General features: G+C 42.0%; 1 protein-coding gene across 9 annotated transcripts in view; it reads left to right on the forward strand.

Moving 5' to 3' along the window:
- CYFIP1 (cytoplasmic FMR1 interacting protein 1) overlaps positions 1-27,550 on the forward strand; it is a 119,409-nt gene that overhangs the window by 22,819 nt on the left and 69,040 nt on the right. For 5 of the 9 annotated variants that reach the window (XM_082735982.1, XM_082735983.1, XM_082735987.1 and 2 more), the window contains 5 exons: positions 23,783-23,905; positions 23,981-24,070; positions 25,373-25,450; positions 25,708-25,809; positions 26,700-26,881. In XM_082735982.1, coding sequence (XP_082592108.1) covers positions 23,789-23,905; positions 23,981-24,070; positions 25,373-25,450; positions 25,708-25,809; positions 26,700-26,881 — 569 coding nt within the window. In that variant the 5' untranslated portion in view covers positions 23,783-23,788. Of the gene's footprint in view, positions 1-18,012; positions 18,253-20,127; positions 20,331-21,325; positions 21,376-23,782; positions 23,906-23,980; positions 24,071-25,372; positions 25,451-25,707; positions 25,810-26,699; positions 26,882-27,550 lie in introns of those variants that run through there. The other 4 variants (XM_082735984.1, XM_082735989.1, XM_082735986.1 and 1 more) reach the window with 3 other exon arrangements.

Genomic DNA, 27,550 nt, shown 5'->3' on the forward strand with positions numbered 1-27,550 from the left:
TTTTATTAAAGTCCGGGCACAGAACCCATGGGCAGGAAGAGCTGCTGCCCTGATATCCTGAGGAGTGGCTGATTATATACAAGGAGTTGGGTAGGTGAAGACAAAGCGGGTGTTCAGAAGGGCTGTCACTGTAAAGAAGACTGTCAGGATACTGGAGGTCTGGTTATTGTTAAGCCAAGACTGTTTTTTCCTCTAATGAGGCATTAACATGAAGACAGCTGGGAGTTTCCTGGTGGAGTGTCACACCCCTCCTATCACACATCCTTGTCAATGAGTTTAGGTTTAGAAGAAATTCAACTTTATTTACATTTCCTTCCACCTCAGCCTTCTTCAGTTTTATGGAGGGGAGGGCAATGTTAGGGCTTCAGGAATTGAGTTACTATCTCTGGAAGTTAGGCTATTGGTAAGATAGCTTCTTTGTTGTAAATCACTAGGACATTTGTAAACCACAGGAGACTCCTGTCTTGCAGGATGGTGATCTCTGCAAGTTAACTATTTGTTTTTCTTTCTTTTTTTTTTTAAGATTTTATTTAATTATTTGACAGAAATCACAAGTAGATGGAGAGGCAGGCAGAGAGAGAGAGAGAGGGAAGCAGGCCTCCCGCTGAGCAGAGAGCCTGATGCGGGACTCGATCCCAGGACCCCGAGATCATGACCTGAGCCGAAGACAGCGGCTCAACCCACTGAGCCACCCAGGCGCCCTCTTTCTTTTTTTTTTAAGATTTTTTATTTATTTATTTGACAGAGAGAGATCACAAGTAGCCCGAAAGGCAGGCAGAGAGAGAGAGAGAGAGGGAAGCAGGCCCCCCGCTGAGCAGAGAGCCCGATGCGGGACTCGATCCCAGGACCCTGAGATCATGACCTGAGCCGAAGGCATCGGCTTAACCCACTGAGCCACCCAGGCACCCTATTTGTTTTTCTTTTAGCGCAGCCAGGAGTGCCTGAGGAATGTCACACATGTCACCAAGGTGGGGGGAGAGGGAGTGTAAGGTGCCAGCTTCTGCTTTGTCCTCAGCTAGCCTTCTGTTCCCTTTCATGAGGACCCTTCGTGTGTGTAGGCAAAGCCACTAGCTACTGCCTCATCACTCACAGGGACAAGGGATTTGAACTGTCATATACATGTGTATTAAACTGTTCATTGCTGGCAATTACAAAATGTACAGAGATAGAAAATAGTGTTATGAACCCTCAACAGTGATCTCTGTTTGTCTGACATATGCAGTGTTCTGAAGCAAATCCCAGATGCAGCATTTCATCTCATTTATGAATGCTTCAGTACATATTCCAAAAGATAGAGTTCTTTTTAAGCGCATAGATAGTTTAGGGAGTTTTGTTCCTTTTTCCGGGTCAGAAGTGGAAATGGTTTTGCACTTTCAAGATCTTTCACTATTTTCTATAAACTATTTTTTTTTCTGATCCAGAATATCTGGGGAATATAAAATTATTAAGTAACAGAAACTCAAAATTTGGAGCACTGTGTATTTTTAAACAAAGCCCAGCATTTTGCAGTGGTCTGAAGCATTTTGATTAAAGTACTAAAATGATCACTCCTGGGGACTGACTTGTGTGGAGGAGTCCTTTTTTTTTTTTTTTTTTTTAAAGATTTTATTTAGTTGAGAAAGTGCACCCACGGAGGGGAGGGGAGAGAACGTGTGCATGTGTGTGCGTGAAAAGGGGGGAGGGGCAGAGGGAGAAGGAGAAGCGGACTCCCCACTGAGCAGGGAGCCCAATGCAGGATTCAGTCCCAGGACCCTGGGATCATGACCTGAGCTGAAGGCAGACACTTAACCAACTGAGCCACCCAGGCAACCTGGAAGAGCCTTTCTAAAAGCTCTGCCTGAGGATGTGTGGCTTACCAGGCCCAATTCTCCTGGCTCTATTAGAAGCTTTCTTCTAGGAGTGTAGGACCCTGGGCAAAACTCCTCTCTTCCCAGACACAGGGATTTCCAAAACAGGTGCTGTAGTTGGAAAGATGGATTTTACTCTGAAGTGGATGCAGGTGTGTTAACTTGCCATGGGTCATAGCAGTGAGGAACTACGGAAACACGCCTCCATTCAAGCACTTAGGACAGATCTGTTTTGAGTATTTTTAATTCCTTTCCTCAGAACTATGTGTATCTGAGGTCCAATAAAAATGCTACCATTAATCAGTTTACCAAACTTTCTGTGAATCTCAGCATTACTTTCAAGTTAATGCTTAGGGATTAACTATTGCCTCAAAACTGCTTCTCAGATGGGCAGTATTTGACTTATGCTAGTGGGTCAGCAGTTTGCTGAGGTGTAGGCCAAGGATTAGAAACTACTTCCTTCTTGGGGTGGGGCTGGCAGAGTTCTTCTGGGTAAATTTAGAAGTGAAAGAGGAAATTCCAATGGGAAAAGGCTGAAAAAGAGCAATATGATAAAAATTTAAAACTGAAGTTTCAAAGGAAAATGTGGCATAGAAAGGCAAGTAGCCTGATCTGGAAAAAAATGTTTGCAGCAACTTTCACATGGCTTTAATGTCTTTAAATAGTGCTATAGTGAACGCCTTATAAATTGGTGAAGAATATGCCAAAATTTCCAAGGACAAAGTAACAGGAAAACAAACAGTCAAGTCACACAAGGAAAAAGAAAAAAAAAAAAACTCAGTGGGTTTCTGTATGGGAATGTATTCAACCTTAATAACAACACATCTGCATATTAAAAGAACATTTAGATATGGTTTCACTTACTAAATTATAAAAATGAAAGTGATCTCTAGATGCTGTGCTGAGGCGCCAGTCTGTTGTCTGTGGGACCCTGTGGGAGAGCACCTCACATGAATCTACTTGCAGCTTTTTAAAATTGAGATATAATTGACATGCAACATTATATGTACAACGTAATAATTTGTTATATACATATACTGCAAAATGGTCACAACAGTAATTGTAAGCAATATCCATTCACTTCACATAGTTACAGAAAATTTTTTTCCTGTGATGAGAATTTTTTTTTAAATTTATTTATTTATTTGACAGAGAACACCAGTAGGCAGAGAAGCAGGCAGAGAGAGAGGGGGAAGCAGGCTCCCCGCCGAAGCAGAGAGCCAGACTCGATCCCAGGACCCCAGGATCATGACCTGAGCCGAAGGCAGTGGATTAACCCACTGAGCCACCCAGGTGCCCTGTGTTGAGAACTTTTAAGGTCTACTACCTTAGGGACCTTCAAATATGCAATACATTATTAACTGTAGTCACTGTGCTGTATATTACAGCCCCAGGATTTATTTATTTTGTAACTGGAAGTTTGTACCTTTTGACTACCTTACCTGTGTCATGCATCTCCCAGTCCCTGCTTCTGGCAACTACTGATCTTTTTATGCTCTACCTTTGCACTTGTTTTTTTCTTTGCTTTTTTTTTTTAATTTTTTTTATTTTTTATTTTTTATTTATTTATTTATTTTTTAAAGATTTTATTTATTCATTTGACAGAGAGAAATCACAAGTAGATGGAGAGGCAGGCAGAGAGAGAGAGAGGAAAGCAGGCTCCCCACTGAGCAGAGAGCCCACTGAGCCACCCAGGCGCCCCTTTTCTTTGCTTTTTTAGATTCCACACATAAGTGAGATTTTATGGTATTTATCTTAATTCTGGTTTTTTTTTTTTTTTTTTTTTTGCTCACCATAATGCCCTCAGGATCCATTCATGTTGTTGAAAATGACAGGATTTCCTTTTTTTTATGGCTGAAAAGCATGCCATAATATATATACACCACATCTTCATTCTTTTGTCAGTGGACACTTAGGTGGCTTCTATGTCTTGGCTATTATGAATGATGTTGCAGTGAAGATAGGCTGCATATATCTTTCTTAGGCAGTGATTTTGTTTCTTTTGTTTCCTTTGTTTGCTTCTACTCGAGGGATTCTTGGATCATCACTTGCAGCACTGAAGACAGTAGTTCTATTTAAGAATCTCTTCCAGGGATGTTCTGCTAGGAAAATCAACTGAAAGCATGAAAAAAAAAAAGTCAACAGAATTTTTTGCCTAGGCAAGGTTAATTTAGGTTTTTTTCTAGAAGAGAAAATTATTAACTTAAATGGTTAACAAGAAGGGTCCATGTCCTTGGCAAGCATTTATGAGGCTGTGTACATGAGGATGAGACTGCCATCTATCACAGATGGTTCTTGGTGATGCAACCTGAACAGGAAGCATCTAGGTTCCCATTTATGGGGACTGAGCTTGAGACAGGCTAGGAGGACAGGCCTCTTCTGTGCACTCCTAGGGGCCGAAGACTAGTGTGTTTCCTTCCTAAGTTTCTTTTCTTTTTCTTTTTTTTTTTTTTTTTTAGGTTTTATTTATTTGACACATAGATAGAGAGTACAAGTAGGCAGAGCAGCAGGAGAGGGAAAGGGAGAAGCAGGCTCCCCACTGAGCAAGGAGCCCAATGTGGGGTTCAATCTCAGGACCCCGGGATCATGACCCAAGCCAAAGGTAGCCACTTAACCGACTGGGCCACCCAGGCGCCCCCTTCCTAAGTTTCTTAAGTTTCTGGCTGTGCAGATGTTTCAGTGATGGTGCAGAAGAAATGCATGAGCTCGGTATAAGAACTGCTCTGTCTTTGTCCCCCTGAGACTAAGAGCCAATTGATCACTTCATTGGCCTGGACAGATTTCCTGCAGTTCTGGAGAGGGCTAGGAGTTAGCTAGTTGTAAGAATCAGGATTTTGGTTTCCAGAAAGCTAGATCTCCTCTGAGTTCCTCCCAGCTTGCAGAGTTGGCATCTCTCTGGGAAAGCCTCTTGTCTGTCCCAGGACCCCTTGGCATACCTGCTCCATGGGAACAGTGGCGTCACAGGGCACGGAGGAAGACAGCAGGCTGATGTGAATACCTTCAGCCTGAATGGCTTGAACAGCAGTATCCTTGGTAGAAATTGGGGAGTGGGGTGTAGGTAAGGTAACCAAGGTCAGGGTCTTGACCTCAAGCTACATGCCATTGAGGAGCTCAGAGGGTACCAGGTGGAGTCTGGCCCAGGGCCACTGCCAGTCTGAAGCCCCTAAAAGGTTGCTCCTGGAGTGGGATGAGGTTGGACTGCTATCAGGCTGCTCCAGAACCACTGGAAAGCTTTTCAGAATCCTTGTTTGTGCCCATCTACACCCAGACAGCTAGATGGCGATGTGGGAGGCCACAGTCCTTGCTGCATCAGGGAAAGGACAAGGAGAGAAGAAAGAGCACATTCAAATGATGTGGGGTCCCTGGTGAAGGTTAATCCTGCAACTTCTGTGCCTCTTGGTCATAGTCCTGTGGTTTCCTCTGCCCTCGGAGGAGAACTTAGGAAGCTGTCCTAACACTTGTAGGTAATGCTAGGGAGAAGCAGACCTCATGGGTTTGATCCTCATGAGATATGTTCCTGAGGTGCCTGCAGGATCTGGCCCCACAGAGCATGTCACATTTTAAGGTGGGGCGGGGGTGTGTGTGTGTCAGGAATTGAGAAGGCTAAGAACGCCCAGCCACAATGATGAGCAGTAGTATTCCTCACCAAGTGCTTAACACAGTGCCCAGAGCTCTTGTGATGCTTGGCTTCTGGATGTGGCCCCTACTCTGAGCACCAGAGACTGCCACAGCAGGCTATATTCTACGAGAAAAAGTGTCCTGAGCTGTACAAATTCTTGTTTTCCTTTGGTGTCTCTTAAACATCTACTGGATGCTATGTGAGAGATGAAGGACCACCACATCCACACAAGGAAACCTCCAGTAATTAATTAGCAGACCATGATGTCTCCCTAGGTCCCAAACCATGGAGAAAGACAACCACCCCACCAAGGAGAGTTTGCCCAATCTGAGCATGTGTCAAATGGCACTGTATCAGGTTCTGTGGTGCTCACCCATGTGCCTGCATTTGTCTGGGGGGGATGCATTTTTAGCATTTCCATTTTCCCAAGAGACCCACATGGGGCCCTGGGAGCAGGAGAGCACAGTATAGGCATGTCAGGCTGAGCCTGGGTGTTAGGGAGCTGAGGAAGGGCAGCTGCAGGCTGTGAGGAGGGCCCCTGACTTTACTTCAGGGATTAAGACTTTATTCTGAGGGCGCCTGGGTGGCTCAGTGGGTTAAGCCGCTGCCTTCGGCTCAGGTCATGAGGGTCCTGGGATCAAGTCCCGCATGGGGCTCTCTGCTCAGCAGGGAGGCTGCTTCCTCCTCCTCCTCTCTCTCTGCCTGCCTCTCTGCCTACTTGTGATCTCTCTCTGTCAAATAAATAAATAAAATCTTAAAAAAAAAAAAGACTTTATTCTGAAATACTGGACCCATTCTGCCTTTTATTGATTGATCAGCTTAGCATAAGAGTAGTTTCTTCATAGAAATCTCAGGAGGTGTACCAGTATATAATAGCTAAAAGCAGGGCTGCTTTCCTTTGGTTTCATAGAACATGGTTTGAATGCCACAGCTGTAGGTAGTACAAATGTGAGAAGAGTAACATGATCAGCGTTGTGCTTTGTATAGTTAAAAGAAGTGATAAAGAGTGGCAGACATGAGTACAGCTTTGAAGTACTCCAGACTAGAGAGGAGCTGGTCCAACAGAGTGAGACAGTAGCCAGAAATTGTAGAGGGGGCGAGAGTGCTCAGGAGACTGACAGACAGCTCTTGTCTTGGGAAGACCCCATGGCACTGGCAGCAGTGTCCTGGAAGGAAGAACCCAGGGATACAAGATTCCCAAGCGGACTCCATCTCAGACTTCAACTTGTTGTGATTTTCAAGCAAACTTGATTGTTTCTCTGTCAGTGCAAACAGTTCTTTTGAGGTGATTATAAAAGAGACTAGTGCTGCTTTTGAGAATGAATTTGAAGTTTTTGTGCATTAAAACAATTGAGTTTCTTCAGTGCTCAAGCTTGGCTAGAAAATGATGTTTGGTTTTTAATCAGGAACTTTTTGCCTGGTAATCACAGTAGCCCCATCCCCGCACTTCATCACCCCAATTAACCTGGAGAAATGAGTTGTATTCCATGCTAGTTGGTGACATAGAAAAGCACAGTGTTTTATTTTTTTTTTTCTTTCCAAGTTTTTATTTAAATTCTAGTTAACATACTGTGTAAATTTAGTTTCAGGTACATAGTTTAGTGATTCAACACTCATCACAAGTGCCTTCCTTAATCCCCATCACCTATTTAATCCATCCAGCCATCCCCCCACCCCCAGCAACCCGCAGTTTGTTCTTTATAGTTAACAGAGTGTTTCTTGGTTTGCCTCTCTTCCCCCAACCGCCTTGTGTGTTTCATTTCCTAAATTCCACATATGAATAAAGTCATATGGTATTTGTCTTTCTCTAATTGACTTATTTCACTTGGCTTAATACCTTCTAGCTGTATCTATATGTTGTCACAAATGGCAAGATTTCATTCTTTTTCATGGCTGAATAATACCCCTCTGTATGTTTGTGGGTGTGTGTGTGAGTGTGTATACATCATGTGTATACATGATTTATTTTACATGTGAGCAGATTACACAAAAATATTGGACATTTCTATCTTTCTGGGAAGTACCTTTATTTGCATATAGAAGAGGAAGAAAATCAGTGTTCATTTTAGACATGTTAGCAGAATCATTTCATAGTTTCTTATTTGGTTATGTTGTGGAATTTGATGAGCAAAATACTTTTCAGTTTTTAAAATAAAAGCTTAAAAATACTTAGAAAACTCCACTTGGTCACGTTGACTCAGGGTGGAATCAACACATGCACAGCACTCCCACTGTGGCTATCACAGGCAGGAAGCTTGAATGGGCACCAGAGTGATCAGTCCCGCATTTTACTGCCTGTGGTTTCACCATGTTTTGTAATCTTGGTGTTGAGCTTCCCTGACAGTTTCTTTTTTTTTCTTCTCTCTCTCGCTTTTTTTTTTTTTTTTTTTTTTTTTTTTAAATTTTAGTTACTCATTTGAGAGAGAGACAGAGAGAGCACAAGCAGGGGGAGAGGCAGAGGGAGAAGGAGAAGTGGACTCCCTGCTGAGCTGGGAGCCCAATGTGGGGCTTGATCCCAGGAACCAGAGATCATGACCCCTAACAGTTTCTATTTTAAACAAAAGATTATTCCTTTCATTGCCTGTGCGGAGCTCCCGCTTGTTGATTCTTGGATAAGATGCACCCACACTTGGCTTGTGTCTGTTGCTGGGCTACACTCCTTCTGGATGCCCCCAGAGGGAGCCTCTGGATCTAAGACTGTGCTGACTGAGCCTCTGGATCTAAGACTCTGACCACACGTGTACATGGTGCTAGTGCTGTGCCCACCTCTCAGCTTACCCCCAAGTCCCCAACTTCTGGCCTGAGTTGGTGTCCCAGTGCCTCATTCCTTCCTTGGTGCATCGAGGGCTAGCTATTGCTACACATCCTACCACCCGCCCCTCCAGGGCTTTGGGGTCAATTTTTAGTCCTGACTGTGAATTGAGTTAGCTGCCACCGTATCTTACTGATAGTGAGACCCAACCCAGCCAGTTCCTGGCCCTTGGAAGCTTAATATTTATTAATAGGCATATACCTAGTGTAACAGTTTTTATTTCATTTCTGTTTTTCTGGACAGCAATTCATCTAAGTAAGACCTTGCCTTGATAAAAGTTGTGCTGAATTCCTTTGTGAATATGTGAGACCTACTGGAGTTAAATGTTAGATTTAATAAAGATTTAAATTTAGAGGCTGTATTAGAAACAGAAGTAACCAGAATCAGTTTACTTATGTTTGCATTTTGAGCTGTTTCTCTTAGTGTTTTTGAGCCATCCTTCTAAATGAGTCACCTTCTCAAGCTGATGTCCATTGTCTCTAGGTTCAAACTTCATTGATATTTATTTCCTTTTGCTTTCCATTGCTGCTATAAACATTCGGGTGCATGTGCCCCTTCAGATCACTACATTTGTATCTTCAGGGTAAATACCCAGTAGTGCAATTGCTGGGTGGTAGGGGAGCTTTATTTTCAACTTTTTGAGGAACCTCCATGCTGTTTTCCAGAGTGGTTGCACCAGCTTGCATTCCCACTAACAGTGTAGGAGGGTTCCTCTTTCTCCGCATCCTCACCAGCATCTGTCATTTCCTGACTTGTTAATTTTAGCTATTCTGACTGGTGTGAGGTGGTATCTCATTGTGGCTTTTATTTGTATTTCCCTGATGCTGAGTGATGTGGAGCACTTTTTCATGTGTCTGTTGGCCATCTGGGTGCCTTCTTTGCAGAAATGTCTGTTCATGTCCTCTGCCCATTTCTTGATTGGATTATTGGTTTTTTTGGGTGTTGAGTTTGATAAGTTCTTTATAGATTTTGGATATTAGCCCTTTATCTGATATGTCATTTGCAATTATCTTCTCCCATTCTGTCAGTTGTCTTTTGGTTTTGTTGACTATTTCCTTTGCTGTGCAAAAGCTTTTGATCTTGATGAAGTCCCAGTAGTTCATTTTTGCCCTTGCTTCCCTTGCCTTTGGCAATGTTCCTAGGAAGAAGTTGCTTAGGCTGAGGTCGAAGAGGTTGCTGCCTGTGTTCTCCTCAAGGATTTTGATGGATTCCTTTCTCACATTGAGGTCCTTCATCCATTTTGAGTCTATTTTCATGTGTGGTGTAAGGAAATTGTCCAGTTTCATTTTTCTGCATGTGCTGTCTAATTTTCCCAACACCATTTGTTGAAGAGACTGTCTTTTTCCATTGGACATTCTTTCCTGCTTTGTCGAAGATTAGTTGACCATAGAGTTAAGAGTCTATTTCTGGGCTCTCTAATCTGTTCCATTGATCTATGTGTCTGTTTTTATGCCAGTACCAAACTGTCTTGATGATGGCAGCTTTGTACTAGAGCTTGATGTCTGGAATTGTGATGCCACCAACTCTGGCTTTCATTCTCAATATTCCTCTATTTGGGGTCTTTTCTGGTTCCAAATAAATTTTAGGATTATTTATTCCATTTCTTTGAAAAAAATGGATAGGATTTTGATAGATATTGCATTAAATGTGTAGATTGCTTTAGGTAGCATAGACATTTTCACAATATTTGTTCTTCCAATCCCTGAGCATGGAATATTTTTCCATTTTTTTGTGTCTTCCTCAATTTCTTTCATGAGTACTTTATACTTTTCTGAGTATAGATTCTTTGCCTCTTTGGTTAGGATTGTTCCTAGGTATCTTGTGGTTTTGGGTGCAATTGTAAATGGCATTGACTCCTTAATTTCTCTTCTGTCTTGTTGTTGTAAAGAAATGCAACTGATTTTTGTGCATTGATTTTATATCCTGACACTTTACTGAATTCCTGTACAAGTTCTAGCAGTTTTGGAGTGGAGTCTTTTGGGTTTTCCACATATAGTATCATATCATCTGCGAAGAGTGATAATTTGACTTCTTTGCCGATTTGGATGCCTTTAATTTCCTTTTGTAGTCTGATTGCTGAGGCTAGGACTTCTAATACTATGTTGAATAGCAGTGGTGATAATAGACATCTCTGCCATGTTCCCAACCTTAGCGGAAAAGCTCTATTTTTCTCCATTGAGAATGATATTAGCAGTGGGTTTTTCATAGATGGCTTTGATGATATTGAGGTATGTACCATCTACCTCTACACTTTGCAGAGTTTTGATCAGGAAAGGATGCTGTACTTTGTCAAATGCTTTTCCAGCATCTATTAAGAATATCATATAGTTCTTGTTCTTTATTTTATTAATGTATTGTATCACATTGACTGATTTATGGATGTTGAACCAACCTTGCAGCCCTGGAATAAACCCCACTTGGTCATGGGGAATAATCCTTTTAATGTACTGTTGGATCCTACTGGCTAGTATTTTGGTGAGAATTTTCGCCTCTGTGTTCATCAAGGATATTGGTCTGTAATTCTCTTTTTTGATGGGATCCTTTTCTGGTTTTGGGATCAAGGTCATGCTGGCCTCATAAAATGAGTTTGGAAGTTTTCCTTCCATTTCTATTTTTTGGAACAGTTTCAGGAGAATAGGAATTAATTCTTCTTTAAAAGTTTGGTAGTGGGACGCCTGGGTGGCTCAGTGGGTTAAAGCCTCTGCCTTCGGCTCAGGTCATGATCCCAGGGTCCTGGGATCGAGTCCCGCATCGGGCTCTCTGCTCAGCAGGGAGCCTGCTTCCTCCTCTCTCTCTGCCTGCCTCTCTGCCTCCTTGTGATTTCTGTCTATCAAATAAATAAATAAATCTTTAAAAAAAAAAAAAAGTTTGGTAGAATTCCCCTGGGAAGCCGTCTGGTTCTGGACTCTTGTTTGTTGGGAGATTTTTGATGACGGCTTCAATCTCCTTACTGGTTATGGGTCTCTTCAGGTTTTCTATTTCTTCCTGGTTCAGTTGTGGTAGTTTATAAGTCTCTAGGAATGCATCCATTTCTTCCAGATTGTCAAATTTGCTGTAGTATAGCTGCTCATAATATGTTCTTGTAATTGTTTGTATTTCTTTGGTGTTGGTTGTGATCTCTCCTTTTGCATTCATGATTTTATTTATTTGGGTCCTTTCTCTTTTCTTTTTGATAAGTCTGGTGAGGGGTTTACCAGTCTTATTAATTCTTTCAAAGAACCAGCTCCTAGTTTCGTTGATTTGTTCTATTGTTTTTTTTTTTGTTTTCTATTTCATTGATTTCTGCTCTGATTTTTATTATTTCTCTTCTCTTGCAGGGTTTAGGCTTTCTTTGTTGTTCTTTCTCCAGCTCCTTTAGGTGTAGGGTTAGGTTGTGTATTTGTGACCTTTCTTGTTTCTTGAGAAAGGCTTGTACCACTATATATTTTCCTCTCAGGACTGCCTTTGCTGTGTCCCACAGATTTTGAACCGTTGTGTTTTCATTATCATTTGTTTCCATGAATTTTTTCAATTCTTCTTTAATTTCCTAGTTAACCCATTCATTCCTTAGAAGGATGCTCTTTAGTCTCCATGTATTTCGATTCTTTCCCAATTTCCTCTTGTTCTAGCTTCAGAGCATTGTGGTCTGAAAATATGCAGGGAATGATCCCAGTCTTTTGATACTGGTTGAGACCTGACTTATGACCCCGGATGTGATCTATTCTGGAGAATGTTCCATGTGTACTAGAGAAGAATGTATATTCTGTTGCTTTGGGATGAAATGTTCTAAATATATCTGTGATGCCCATCTGGTCCAGTGTGTCATTTAAGACCTTTGTTTCCTAGTTGATCTTTTGCTTGATGATCTGTCCACTTCAGTGAGGGGAGTGTCAAAGTCCCTTACTATTATTGTATTATTGTTGATGTGTTTCTTTGATTTTGTTCTTAATTGGTTTATATAGTTGGCTGCTCCCATGTTAGGGGCATAGATATTTAAAATTGTTAGATCTTCTTGTTGGACAGACCTTTTGAGTCTATAGTCTAAGGACTATATAATATAATATAATATAATATTATATTATATTATATATTATAGTGTATATTATATATATATTATATTAGTCTATAGTCTATAGTCTAAGGACTATAATAAGATCCTCTTATTATAGTCTTTGGCTTAAAGTCTAATTGATCTGATACAAGGATTGCCGCGTCAGCGTTCTTTTGATGTCCATTAGCATGGGAAATTGTTTTCCACCCCCTCACTTTAAATCTGGAGGTGTTTTTGGGTCTAAAATGAGTTTCTATTAGACAGCATATTGATGGGTCTTGTTTTTTTTATCCATTCTGACACCCTGTGTCTTTTGATTGGGGCATTTAGCTCATTAACATTCAGGGTAACTATTGAGAGATATGAATTTAGTGCCACTGTATTGCCTGCAAGGTGACTATTAATTGTATATTGTCTCTGTTCCTTTTTGATCCACTACTTTTAGCCTCTCTCTTTGCTTAGAGGTCCCCTTTCAATATTTCCTGTAGAGCTGATTTGGTGTTTACAAATTCTTTTAGGTTTTTTTTTTTTTTTGTCCTGGAAACTTTTTAAAATCTCCCCTTGTATTTTCAATGATAGCTTAGCTGGATATAGTATTCTTGGCTGCATAGCCTAGCTGGGTATAATATTCTTGACTGCATGTTTTTCTCTCATTTAGTGCTCTGACTATAATGCCAGTTCTTTCTGGCCTGCCAGGTCTCTGTGGATAACTCTGTGCCAGTCTAATATTTTTACCATTTTATGTTACAGACTTCTTGACCTGGGCTGCTTTCAGGATTTTCTCTTTGTTGCTAAAACTTGTAAATTTTACTATTAGATGACAGTGTATGGACCTATTCTTACTGATTTTGAGGGGGGTTCTCTGCACCTCCTAGATTTTGATGATTGTTCCCTTTGCACTATTAGGGAAATTCTCTACAGTAATTCTCTCCAATATACCTTCTGCTTCCCTCTCTCTTTTTTCTTCTTCTGGAATCCCAGTTATTCTAATGTTGTTTCATATTATAGTTTCACTTATCTCTTGAATTCTCCCCCATGATCCAGTAGTTGTTTGTCTCTCTTTGCTTAGCTTCTTTATTGTCTGTCATTTGGTCTTCTATATCACTAATTCTCTCTTCTGCCTCATTTATCCTAGCAGTAAGAGCCTCCATTTTTTATTGCACCTCATTAATAGCTTTTTTGATTTTAACTTGCTTAGGTTTTAGTTCTTTTATTTCTCCAGAAAGGGCTTTTATTTTTCCAGACAGCATTTCTCTAATATCTTCCATGCCTTTTTTGAGCCTGGCTAGCACCTTGAGAATCATCATTTTGAACACTAGATCTGACATATTACCAGTGTCCATATTGATTAGGTCCCTAGCCTTCGGTATTGCCTCCTGCGTTTTTTTGTTTTGTTTTGTTTTGTTTTGTTTTTTTGTGGTGAGTTTTTCCACTTGTCTTTTTATCCAGATAAGAATATATGAAGGAGCAAATAAAATACTAAAAGGGTGGCAAAGACCCCAGGAAAATGTGCTTTAACCAAATCAGAAGAGACCCCAAATCAGGGGGGGAAGTAAGGGGGTGAAAAGAAATTAAAAAAAAATTTTTTTTTAAGGAAAAAAAAAAGAAAATATATTTAAAAAAAAAATATATATATATATATATATTAGACTGGTGAGTAGAACTGGGTCACCCACCTAATTTGGGGAGTATTTTGGTCTCTTAGAAGAAACTGCCTCCCCAAATTTTAAAGAATGAAAAACATATATAAGGGTAAACATGATGAAGGGATGGAATATGACTATAAACATGAAAAAAATTTTTTTTAATTTCTAAAAAAGGAGTTGATAAGGTAAGTTGGTTGGGAGAATAAAGAAAAAGAAAGTAGAGAGAATTTGCTCAGGCTGGATACTAGAACAAAGCCCTGTGTTAGATTTAGGATATAATTTGCTTTATTAGAAGAAGTTGTATCCCAGATGTTTTTAGAAGAAAAAAACCCTATGTGTATACAAAAAGTAAAATTAGATACAATGAGGGATAAAATATGACTATAATATGAAGGTTCAAGAAAGATTCTTTTTTTTATGGAAGTTATTGTTAAAATAAACTCATTAAAAAACACTAACAGAGGAAAGAGTAAAAGTTAAAAAAATTTTAGCAGAAGGAGAAAATAAAATTTTAAAAAATTAACTTTGCAAGAGTGAAGAATCATGGGAAGAAAGCCATGAATTCCATGCTTTGCTTTCTCCTCCTCTGGAATTCCACTGTTCTCCTTGGTAAGTGAACTTGGTCTTGGCTGGATTTCTTGCTGATCTTTTGTTGGGGAGGCTTGTTGTAGTGACTCTCAAGTGTCTTTGCCCATGGCAGAATTGCACCACTCTTACGAGGGGCTAGGCTAAGTAATCTGCTAGGGTTCGCTTTCAGGAGCTTTTGTTCCCTGAATGCTTTCCGTAGAGTTCTGGAGGATGGGAATGAAAATGGCAGCCTCCAATCTCCCGTCCAGAGGAGCCAAGAGCTTGGGGCCTCACTCCTCAGTGCGCCCTGGGAGAAAAGCGCTTAATCACGCCAGTCTCCCTGGCCTCCGGCGGCTGCGCTCTGAGCTCACAGCCTGTGACCAGGCATCTCTGTCTCTGGCACACAGCCCCGCCAGGAGTCTCCAAACCCTGCAGATCCCTGCACCCTTCCAGGGGGTTCTCCCTGGATCCTGTGGGGTCCCTGCTCATAGAGCAGTGGCCTGTGCCGCGGATCACAATTTAAGGTAACTCCACGTTAAGAGCTCACTCCTCAGCTCCGTCTTCCCCGCTCTAATACCTGTGAGCTCTGCAACACTCGGACACCCCTGATCCTTCTGGGACCTGAGACCATGCTGTCCCTGCATGGGTTTCACCCCGGCTTAGCCTCTGGAGCGATGTCCCTCAGTGGAGCAGACTTTTTAAAGTTCTGATTTTGTGCTCCATTGCTCAGCTGTTTGCCGGGAGCCGGCCCCTCCCCCATGGTCTATCTTCCCTTACTTTGGGTTCACTTTTCCACTGGTCCTACTTTCAGAAAGTGGTCGATTTTCTGTTTCTAGAATTGCTGCTCTTCTTCTCTTCGGTCTCCTGTTGGATTTGTAGGTGTTCGGAATGGTTTGATAAGCTGTCTAGCTGATCTCCTGCTACCTGATGTCATCTCAGCCTGCTACTTCTCTACCGTCTTGACTCCTCTCCTGTTGGGGCAATTCTTGACTCATTCTCAGATCTGTGTTAGTTTGCTTGGCCTGCTGGAACAAATGCCACAGACCAGGTGGCTTAAGCAACAGAAATGTATTGTCTCACAGTTAATGGAAGCTGAAAGTTTGAGATCAAGATGTCAGCAAGGTTGATTCCTTCCAAGGTCCTAGGCTTGCAGATGGCTGCCTTCACTCTCTGCTCCCACATGTTCTTCCCTTTGTACTTGTGGTCACAAGCCATCCTGCTGTGACCAGACCCCCAACTGGTGTACACCTCTGTACATGTTCATGTGAGCTGAATTGGTGAAGACAGAAATGTGATGGAGTTGTTAAACTGTAAATTCCCACCTGGCAGCGCTGGCGTGGTTGAGTACCATTCCAGATAAGTCATTTAATTATGGTTTGGGGTTTTGACATTGTGGAAGCTGGTTAGAAAGTCTCATCACTCCTTCAGGTGCAGTTGGAGGTTCTGCCCCATGGGTCACGTGATAGCTAGGGAGATGGGGTCCCTTGTCTTGGGGACACAACACAAGCTTTGTGGGGGCTGGCAGCAGCATTGGCAGTGAGCAGGGAAGGGGACCAGCAGCCACAAGGCAGATGTCACACTGGGAGAAAACTCCAGTGGGCCTGAGGGGATGAGACAGGAAGGGGCGAGTACCTGTGGCCAGAGTGGTTGCACTGAGTGTGCCCTTTTTTTCTAGAGTAGTGTGATACCCATGATAAGGATAGAATTTGTTGGTGGCAATTAGAGATGGAGAAAGTAAATGGATTTAAAAGAAATCTTGGAGGTAGAATTGTGAGGTGTCAAAGAACAAGTCAGGACCAAGACTTTGGAAGCTTGGACCCAGAGCTGACTCTTCCCACCTTTCCTTACTGTGGTTGAGGCAGAAGCCATGCAGAAATGCATTTGTGGAAGAGGAACAGGATGGAGAGACATGGGAGTGTTTCTGCGGTCCTAGGTTTGTATGTGCGTGTGTGTGTGTGCATGTGTGTTCATGGCAACTACAGGGCTCCACATGGCAGAGTGTTTGTTAGGGAAATGTTTATGGCTGAAAAAGATGAAATATGAAAATGTCACAGATGGGAAAGAACAGCAGTGACCTATAGCAGGTCCTTGGCTGGTGGGCCACAGAAAGTGCAAAAGGTGCTGCAGATAAATGTTCAACAACTTGGGACATTTTTATGGGAGTGGGAAGAAAAAAGCAGCTTACAAAACAGCTTGTATCATATTATCTTCTCTCTATGGCTTTTTTTTTCCTTTTCCATATTTCCTGATTTATGTACAATAGGTATTGCTACTTTTTTTGGTCTTGATTTTTAAAAATTGTAAGGTCAAATTTACCATTTTTCCATTTTTAAGCATACAGTTCAGTGACATTGAGTGCATTGACAGTATTGTGCAATCATCACCACGGTCTTCTCCGGAATTTTTCCCATCTTCCCAGATAGGAACTTTCTGCATATTAAACGCTAACTCCCCATTTCCAACCCTTGACAACCACCATTCTACTTTCTCTCTGTGACTTTGACTACTCTAGGCACTAACACAAGTGGAACCATACATTATTTGTCCTTTTGTGATGGATTTATTTCACTTCGCATGATGTCATCAAGGTTCATCCATGTTGTAGCCTTTGTGAAAATTTCCTTCCTTATTAATTATATCTCATTGTGTGTATGTACCACACAAATACTGCTATTTTTGTATGAGAAAAGTGTCCTTAAGTACTTATTTGGATTAAGTTGAACATTTATGTTTTTCCTTGGATGTGACCTAAGTGTGTCACTGACCCTGTCTGTGAGCCTCCTGCACTACCTCTTCCCCAACTAAGGGTAGTCTCTCTTGGGCAGAGGAGGGGGAGGAGGAAGGGTCCTATGCATTTTGGGCAGGAGGCCAAGGTGACTGGTCACATGGGCAGTGTAGCTGCCCTAGGTGGTTGGCCTGACTAGTTTTCTCAGTGACCGCATGGGTGGCGTGAGGGTATGGAAGGTTTGCAGGAGCCCCCAGGCCTCTCCTGGCACAGCATGGTTTCCAGCCATGCCAAGGGCCGTAAGTGGGACTCGGGGCTGGATCCGTAGGAGGCATGTCATTTGGCAGCCTGGTGCCTCAAAAGCCATCACTGGGACTCCCCACACTGACTCTGCAAGGGCAGTGGCAAGGGCGATAACCAGCCCTTGCTACTCAGTGCTTTGCTATCCTGGGCGTCTTCTTTTTTAAGTATGCGGAATGGGAAGTCCTGATAATAGAAGGAAGTTGATCATGGAAGTTTGTAAAAGGCTGCTTTCCTTGTCTGTAAAAGGACCAGATATTTTGAAAAATTACCTGCTACATTTTAAATTTATAGTTAGAAACATACAGAGTAGAGATCTTTTGTCAAGAGGAGTTTTGTGTAAATGCCAATTTAGGCCCCCTAGCTCCCAGTGTTCAGTTCCTCTGTGTTCTGGCTGATTTCCTGTCAAGGACAGAATTGTTGCTGTCACTAGTGCACTTATGGATTTACTTCTCCTTTCAGTCCTGTTGGTGTTGGCTTGGTGTAGTCTGAAGCTCTTTCTCCTATTAGATGCATCCACATTGAGCCTTGTTCTGTCTCCCTGGTGAACGACCTTCTGTCATTGCGCAGTCCACCTCGTTATCCTTGGTTGTCTTCTCGGCTCTGAAGTTTACTACTTACGTGGTCACTCCAGCTTCCTTTGGACTGGTACTTGCATGGTTTATCTTTTCCCCTTTTACTTTCAACATATGTCATTATATTTGAGGTGAGTTTCTTATAGCTGGCATATAGTTGAGGATTTTTTCATCCTTTCTGACAATCTTTGGCTTTTAATTTGTTCAGGTTTTTTTTTAAGTCTCCTCTTCTGAGATCCCAATTATTCTAATACTGTTTCATTTTATGGTATCATTTATCTCTTGAATTCTCCTCTTATGATCCAGTAGTTGTTTGTCTTTTTTTTCTCAGCTTCTTTATTTTCCATTATTTTGTGTTCTATATCAAATTCTCTCTTCTGCCTTATTTATCCTAGCAGTTAGAGCCTCCATTTTTTTTTTATTGCGTCTCATTAATAGCCTTTCTGATTTTGACTTGATTAGATTTTAGTTCTTTTGTTTCTCCAGAAAGGGATTCTCTGGTGTCTTCTGTGCTTTTTTCAAGCCCAGCTGGTATCTTTATACTTGTTATTCTGAGCTCTAGTTCTGACATCTTACTTATGTCCATACTGATTAGGTCCCTGGCAGTTAGTACTACCTCTTGTTCTCTTTTTTGAGGTGAGTTTTTCCATCTTGTCATTCTTGTATAAAGTGGTCGCTTTTCTATTTGTAGAGTTGCAGCTCTTCTTTTTTTAGTTCTCCAGTTGAGTTCAGAATGATTTGATAGCTATCTACTTGAATTCCTGGGATTAGATGAAACTAAGGTCTCCTACTCTTCTGCCAGCTATATATATATAATCAGTGTAATTCCTGATATGTTTGGACATCACACACACACACACACTTTTTTTTTTAAATAGTAGAAATTTATTTCTCAAATTTCTATTGATTTGAGAATTTCTATTTCAATTCACAGTTCTGGAGGCTTAGAAGTCTCAGATCAGGGTGTCAAGGACCCAGCATGGTCTTGTCTGGTGAGGGTCTATAACATTCTGATTTTTATTTTTATTTTTTTAAGGATTTTATTTATTTATTCGACAGACAGAGATCACAAGTAGGCAGAGAGGCAGGCAGAGAGAGAGAGAGAGGAGGAAGCAGGCTCCCTGCTAAGCAGAGAGCCTGATGTGGGGCTCGATCCCAGGACTCTGGGATCACGACCTGAGCCGAAAGCAGAGGCTTTAAACCACTGAACCACCCAGGCGCCCCAACATTCTGATTTTTAATAAGAAATACGTATTTGGTCTTTATCTGTTTCTGACAGAGAGCTCCTAAAACCCTAATAGTTTCTTAAGTGGTAATGAAGATATTGATATTCATAACAAACGCCTTTCAGCCACACCTGAGTTTATGGTAATGAAGTGACTTTTGGAAAGCCCCTTAAGAGGGGGGCTGATTGTCAGGAGATGCAGCATGTGGTTAGAGGATGGAACTTTTCCACCTTCCTGACCTTGGAGGTTAAATCCTTTGCCAACCACTAGTGATTTAATCAGTCATTCTTACTCATGTAAGGAAGCCCACAAGGACAAAGTTGAGAGAATTTCTGGATTGATGAAATATGTGGACATTTGAGAAGAGTGTACAGCACTCAGAGAGGGCATAGAAATTTAGCACCCTTTCTTCATAACTTACCCTCTGTCTGTCTTCCATCTGGCTTTTCCTGAGTTACATCATTTATAATAAACTGGTGATCTAGTAAGTAGAACATTTTCCTGAGTCGTGTGAGCTACTCGGGCAAATTAATTGAACCCAAGGAGGGGGGTCATGGGAACCGCTGGTTTATGGCTGGTTGATCAGAAGCACACTAGAGAACCCAGACTTTTGATTGGTATCTGAAGTGGAGGAGGGAGCAGCCTTGTAGGACTGAGTCCTTAACTTGTGGGATCTGATGCTGTCTGCATGTAGATAGTGTCAGAATTAAGCTGAATTGTAGGACACCCAGTTGGTATTCAAGAATTACTTGGTGGGTCATAGGGCAGTTCTGTTTTCAGATGAATGGATCAAGAAGGTGTGGTATATATACACAATGGAATACTATGCAGCCATCAAAAGAAATGAAATCTTGCCATTTGCGACAACATGGATGGAACTAGAGCGTATCATGCTTAGCGAAGTAAGTCAAGCAGAGAAAGACAACTATCATATGATCTCCCTGATATGAGGAAGTGGTGATGCAACATGGAGGCTTAAGTGGGTAGGAGAAGAATCAATGAAACAAGATGGGATTGGGAGGGAGACAAACCATAAGTGACTCTTAATCTCACAAAACAAACTGAGGGTTGCTGGGGGGAGGGGGTTTGGGAGAAGGGGGTGGGATTATGGACATTGGGGAGGGTATGTGCTTTGGTGAGTGCTGTGAAGTGTGTAAACCTGGTGATTCACAGACCTGTACCCCTGGGGATAAAAATATATGTTTATAAAAAATAAAAAATTTTTTTAAAATGGTAAAAAAAAAATAATTACTTGGTGGTGTGGGGGGAAAAAGCCACATATTGGAATTGGTCACAGACTTAGAGGACCTCTTGTATGTTGCAACTTCTCATTATGTCCTTAAATAGCAGAGAGAGGATCCCTATTTTTTTCATTGCTCTGCTTCCTTTTCCTGCCTTCTGTTCGATTGTCTGAACATTTTTAGTATTCCATTATAATTTATTACATATGATCGTTTCTTAAGTTATATTGCTTTTCATGTTTGTTTTTTGGTTGGTGGTGTTTTTTGTTGTTGTTGGTTTGGTTTTTGCTTGCTCTGGGGTTTATAAAGCATAAGCTTAACCTTTTGGTGTACTTCAAATCAGTATTTCACTAGTTCAAGTGGAATGTAAAAATCTTATACCATGTAGGTCCTTTTGCCTCCCCTCTAATGTCATAGTTCTCTTACATATTACATTTATAATCAGTGAAACCCTATTAGTGTTTTAATTTTTTATTTCAACCCCTAAACATTGTTTAAAGAACTGTGGAGGAAATAGTCTATTCTCTTTGCTCCCTGTTTAACCTTTGGATTGCTTTTGCTTTGTTCTGTGTCCCAAGTCCTTCTAATATTACTTCCCTTTTATCTAGAAGAACTTTGATTAACCTGTTGCCTATGAATCCTTTTTATTTTCTTTCATCTGGGAATATTCTTATTTGTTGTAGGATTCTGTGTTGACACTTCTTGCAGACTTAAAAAGTGTCGTTCTACTTTCTCAGGTCTCTTTGGTGTCTGAGGAGAAAACCTCATTCAAATTGTTCTTCTCTAGGTAATAAAGCATTTTTTCTCTGTTTCCAAAATATTCTTTCTTTATTTCACCAGTCATTTTTTTTTTTTTTAATTTGAGTATAGTTGACACACAACGTTACACTGGTTTCAGGTGTACAACTTAGTGATTTGGCAAGTTTTTACATTATTCTGTGTTCACGGCAAGTATAGCTACCATCCGTCCCGATACATCAGTATTACAATATTGTTGACCATTCCTTATGCTGAGCCTTGTAGCCCTGTGATTATTCATTCAAGATGGTTTTTTTTCTTTACTTTAGTTTATAACAGTTGACTGTGATGTGTCTGGTATGGATTTCTTTCTTTCTTTCTTTTTTTAATTAAGATTTTTTATTTGAGTGAAAGTGAGTGAGTGGGGCGGGGGAAGCACAAACAGGGGGAAGGAAAAACAGTCTCTCTGCTGGGCGGGGAGCCCCATGCAGGGCTTGATTTCAGAACCCTGGGATCATGACCTGAGCTAAAGGCAGATGCTTAAGTGACTACCAGGTGCCTTGGTATGGATTTCTTTAGGTTTATTTTTTTTTGGTATCCATTAAGTTTCTTGAATTCATACAAGGGTGTTCTGTCAAATGTAGGAGGTTTTTGGCCATTGTTTTCACCCACTTTCTGCACCCCTTGCACTCTAATGACACAAATATTAGGCCATTTATCTTTTACCAAAGGTCCCCCAAGTCTCCTCATGTTTTTCCAACCTTTTTTTCTATTGTTCATATTAGATAATTTCTATTGTTCTGTCTTCAAGTTCATGGAATCTTTTTTTGCCTTGAGCTTGTGTAGGGGGTTTTTAAAATTTTCGTATGGTACTTTTTAGTTTTTAAATTTCTATTAATTTTTTTTATATGGTATCTTTTTTTTCCTTGCTTTTGATTGTTTTTTCTTTCAGTTTGAGAGTGTTATCATTATTTGTCAGAGCATTTTCATAGTCATTGCTTTAAACTCTGCTAAATAATTGTAATATCTGTGTTCTTTCATTGTCAGTATATGTTAATCATCTTTTCCTATAGGAGTTAAGACATTCTTGGTTTTTTGTGTGCTGAGTAGTTTGGACTGCAACTGGACATTGTGGATATTATGAAATGGGATTCTGCATCTTAAGTCCTGGGAAAATGCTGATTTTTTATTTTAGCAGGCAAACTACTTGGTTCAATTTAGGCTATGGTTCTGACCTGCCTTCTCTGGGGTATGATTTGGTGTCAGTTCTGTTTCAGAGCCTCTGCAGTGCCATTTGTGTCTGTCCCATGAGTGATGCCTGTTGCCATCTGGGAGCCAGCTGTGGTCTCAAGGGTTGTGGTGTGAGAGGATCAGATTCATACACATACAGCTTGGGGGTGGGCCCAAAGTTCATGAGCAACTTTATGGACTTGCTGTTTTCAGATTTCTTCCTCTCCACATTGTCCCTGGGGCTTTCCAGTGCCCTGGGGTTCCCTTTTTGGTTCTTTAGCCAATAGCTCGGGGTTTAGTAACTAGTTCCACCATGCACTTCTACACCCACACCTTGTCTGGTGCCCAGTGTTGGGAGGAACAACTGGGTACCTCTTCCATTTAGTGTTCTCTCCAACCTGCCTGCTACTCTTTCCTTACAATACATATAGTGGCTCCACATGTCCCATCTGGGGTCAGAGTTGCCCCACATGTCCCATCTGGGGTCAGAGCTTCTTGCTGTTTTGCCTCTGGGGATGGAGCTACTACTCCCTGTATCCCATCCAGGGTCAGAGCAGCATTCAGCAGGAGGCAGGCTGGTGTGTGCTGTTTCTTCTCCCCTGGAGCTGGCACAGATGTGTTTAGATGACATCCACCTCAATTTCTATGCTTCCCTGCACGGGGCCTTGTTTGTGCTTTCAGTCCTTTGCCAACAGCTCCCTCCCTTTTTCATGTTGACCCTCGTCACTCACCTTAGTAGTCCCTACAGTCTGTCCCTGGAGGAAGAGCTCTGACCTTTACCATCTTTATCATTAGTGTGTAACCTTGCTTAGAGGAACCATCTGGGAAGTGTCTGTAGGCAGGGAAGCACTGTTGCCCCCTTGGAGGCTGTGTTGGCTTCATTGGGGCAGACAAACTGTTGAAAGAAGAGGACATTCCCTCCTCTGGCTCCATGAGGGGTTGTCAGACCCTCCCAGAGATCCTACTAGGGACAATGGCTTCAAGGTGGGAAGGGTGACAGGTAGCAACAGTATATGTGGTGGTCCATTCCTGGAGGCCAGAAGAGGCTACATCATGACTCCTTTGTGAGCAAGCCTAGGAGAGATTGGCCATAATCACTTCAGCCATCTCCATTGCCCTCAAGAGAGGGGTCAGGCGAGTGGGGGTCTGATTTCCCCACTTTGGAATGATTGTCAGAGTATCTCCACCCTTCCTCACAGCTCAGGTAGCTTTGTGTTTTGTTCTAGGCCAAGATGGCGGCCCAGGTGACGCTGGAGGATGCACTGTCCAATGTGGACCTCCTGGAAGAGCTCCCTTTGCCTGACCAGCAGCCCTGCATTGAGCCCCCACCATCCTCCCTGCTCTACCAGGTTTGTGCTGGGTAGGAGTGGGGTGCACTACCTACAATGCTGGCCTCCACATGATGGTTTTTCTCTTCCTTTCAGCCAAATTTCAACACTAACTTTGAAGACAGAAATGCATTTGTTACTGGTATTGCAAGATATATTGAACAGGCGACTGTCCATTCTAGCATGGTAATTCCTTCTGCATGTTTTTGTTTTCCTTGGGGGAAGAGTACCTATGATGGCAAATGTACACTTTTTTGGTATTATCCTGATATGGCATATAGTAAGGAAAAAGAGAAGAAAGTGGATGAAAATGCCTTCTGTTTTTAGAGAAGGCTTTGTTTTTCTTATTATAAAAATAATAAATGTTCTTTCTGAATATTGAGCATCTGTAGATGAAACAAAGAGAAAAAACCTTTGTCAGCATTTAGAGGTAGTCCGTTCTCTCTCATTATTTATATCTGTGCTCATACAAGCGGTAATACACTCAAATGTGATTCAGATTGCATGAATGAATTACACTGTTGGTAGATATTTTAATGATTTCATAAACTTTTCATATGTCATGAAAATGTGCCAGATAAAGTAATTTTTAATAGCTGTCAAGTCCCATTTTGTAAACTTCCTCAGTTTAATTATTTTTGCATGTTTACTTAGTTTCCCTTTTTTCTTTGTAATAAAAAATGTAGTGGTGAATATCGTTCCAAACACATCCCCATTGGCTAGATTTGTCAAAGTGAAGTTACTGGGTCAAAAGTTGTAAACATTTTTTTTTTAATTTTTTTCTTTTTTAAGATTTTATTTATTTGACAGAGAGAGAGAAATCACAAGTAGGCAGAGAGGAGGAAGCAGGCTCCCTGCAGAGCAGAGAGCCCGACGTGGGGCTCGATCCCAGGACCCTGGGATCATGACCTGAGCCGAAGGCAGCGGCTTAACACACTGAGCCACCCAGGCGCCCCAAAAGCAGTTTTTTAAATAATGGCAGTCTTTGCATGGATACTCTCTCTGGATTTTAAGTGCTGCAGAAATACTTATAGCTTTTCCTCCCCTACACTAGGGATGACAGAGTTGCCTCGGTCTTATGAGCCCAGAGGCTCTCTGTAGCCTGGTGGTAAAGCCTTGAAGACCCTGTGCAAATCTACCCTATACTGTTCTCAACTTCAGGTCTGCAGTGCCAGCAGGTTGTTTAGGGGTGAGTGGAGTTGAGGAATAGTGTCTGTGGCAGGTACCCTGGGGCATGCTGGCTCCTCTCCAGCCAAGGGAAGCCACGGGAGCGCTTTGGGCGGGCGTTATAGCTTCAGTGCTGCACTGCAGCATCATCAGCTTCTTACCAACTGTCTCGTGTGTGCAGTTCTTGGTACTTGTCTATCCCTCAAAGTGAGAGTCAGGATAGTTTATGCCTCTGGACTTAAGCAAAATGGCATGTCCTTTTTTACAATTGTTTTCCTGCTTACCTTTGATTTGCCCTGTGTACATTTCATTCTCTTGCAGAATGAAATGCTGGAGGAGGGCCAAGAGTACGCGGTCATGCTGTATACCTGGAGAAGCTGCTCTCGGGCCATCCCACAGGTGTCCCCATCCCAGCCATGCCTCACTCCATCCCTGATGGCTGTGCAGCCCCCCTCTCCCACTACAGACAATGCTCCTACCCTTCTGGTTCCCCCCATCTCAGCCAGACCACACCCCCACTCCATCAGCCCTATCCCCCACCCCACCCCACTCCACCCTACAGTGGGTTGGCACTGCTGGCTCTGCCCTAACAGTGCCCTGCCCTCTCACTTCTAGCAAAGTTGAAGCCTCTTTATGTCATACTTGTTTATTCCTAGGTGAAATGTAACGAGCAGCCTAATAGAGTGGAAATTTATGAGAAAACCGTAGAGGTCCTGGAGCCTGAGGTCACAAAACTGATGAATTTTATGTACTTCCAGGTAAAACAGTGAAATAATCCTAGGAGTTTAATGCAGAGAAGTAGGAATCTGGCCCATTCTCACCCATCACCATGACTTACTAAACAAAATGCATGTGAATTAAAGCAACCATAACAGCTTCTGAGACAAAAAGGAACAAAGCCTTTGTCAGTCTAAAGCTTTACTGACCCTTCTAGAATAAATACCTCTTTTGTGTTTCACTTCTCTTGTCTCTTTGCGAGTAAATTTGTATTTCCTCCATGAGGACTGTTTTCTATTAGTTCTAAATGCGTTTGTCATTCTGTTAATTCATACTTTTTATTCATCTTGTTTTTCAGGTCTTTTCTTTCTCTCAGCTTCTCCTAACTGTCCACTTAGTGGTCCTTGCTCTGCCTTGGCTCCTTTGGCCCACTGGTTAGGCAGAGTAGCCACAGGAAGGAGATTTGATAGTTTTTTAAAGATTTATTTTGGACATGTATGGAGTTTTTATTATAGATTCTTCAGGAAAGGAAGAAGATAGAACTTACTAGAAGAATTTTTGTTTTATCTTCGGGGTTGTCAAGAGGAAAAATTTCCCTAACACCCCTTTGCACCTCTGAGTGCTAAAACGTCTATTTGTAGACCTTCTATTGGAGCATTTTTCTCAGTAACTTTGCTTGTATAATCAACCAAATTCTTTTGTTTTAGGATGTAGTTGGTAAAGTAGAAAATAAATGATGATTGTCACTGAGCAAAGGCATGTGGAAATTACTTTATAGAAAGAAGTCTCTTTAACTGAGCTGTAAAATCCACTCATTTGGGTGGGTATTTCATGAAAAAGGAATAGTGAGTCCAGATAACATGCTTGTAGCTGGGCATGGAGTTAGACCGTCACTGATAACAGCCTTTACGCCCTCCACTCCTCTGCTCAGAGAAATGCCATTGAGCGATTCTGTGGGGAGGTGAGGCGCCTGTGCCATGCGGAGAGAAGGAAGGACTTTGTGTCTGAAGCCTACTTGATCACACTGGGCAAGTTCATTAACATGTTTGCTGTGTTGGATGAACTGAAGAACATGAAGTGCAGCGTGAAGAACGACCATTCGGCATACAAGAGGTGAGCTTTGACTTCATTCCCCCAGGTCCTTGCAGAGAGTGCTCTGGCAGGCAGGGTGGTTCCTGGTGAGATGCACGCTCTACACACAGTAGGTGTGCATCTCATGTGCTGAAATAATGCAGCTGGTTGTTAGCAATTATTTGGCAGCCTCGGATAGTTTGAATACACAAACCTAGGTATGTGAGGGTATGTGAGGTAGCTGGCAGTTTATGTGTGTGGTGATGCATCAAGGTGTGTCCTCACAGGTGTGTGTACGTTGTAGTTTCATGACACTAGAGTGGGATCTGGTCATCCTCAAAGGTTTGTTGAGAACCTGTGGGTGCTCAGCTTGTGTAGGAACACAGAAGTACGCAAGTCCCTGTTACAGAGGCTTAGGGCCACTGCAAGGCTTTTGGCTCAGTAGGCATCTTGGTAAGGGCACAGGCAGGTTCTACAGCCTGAGGGCGCCACCTGTGTATGTCATTTCCTGGCTGCACATCCCTGGAAGGTACACACCATCACAGCAGTGGGCAGAGCTGGCCTGTGGACTGTCATGGAGTCATACTGAGCGTTCAGGTCCCTGAGACTAGCTCTTTTCCAGAGCTAGAGAGACCTTCTGGAGAAGAGAATTGGAAAGGTGGGTGTGGCATGATAGTGTGCTTCTGGAAAATTGTGAGGGGCAGATGGTGG

The sequence above is a fragment of the Mustela nivalis genome, assembly GCF_964662115.1.
Source record: "Mustela nivalis genome assembly, chromosome: 6".
NCBI lineage: Eukaryota > Metazoa > Chordata > Mammalia > Carnivora > Mustelidae > Mustela > Mustela nivalis.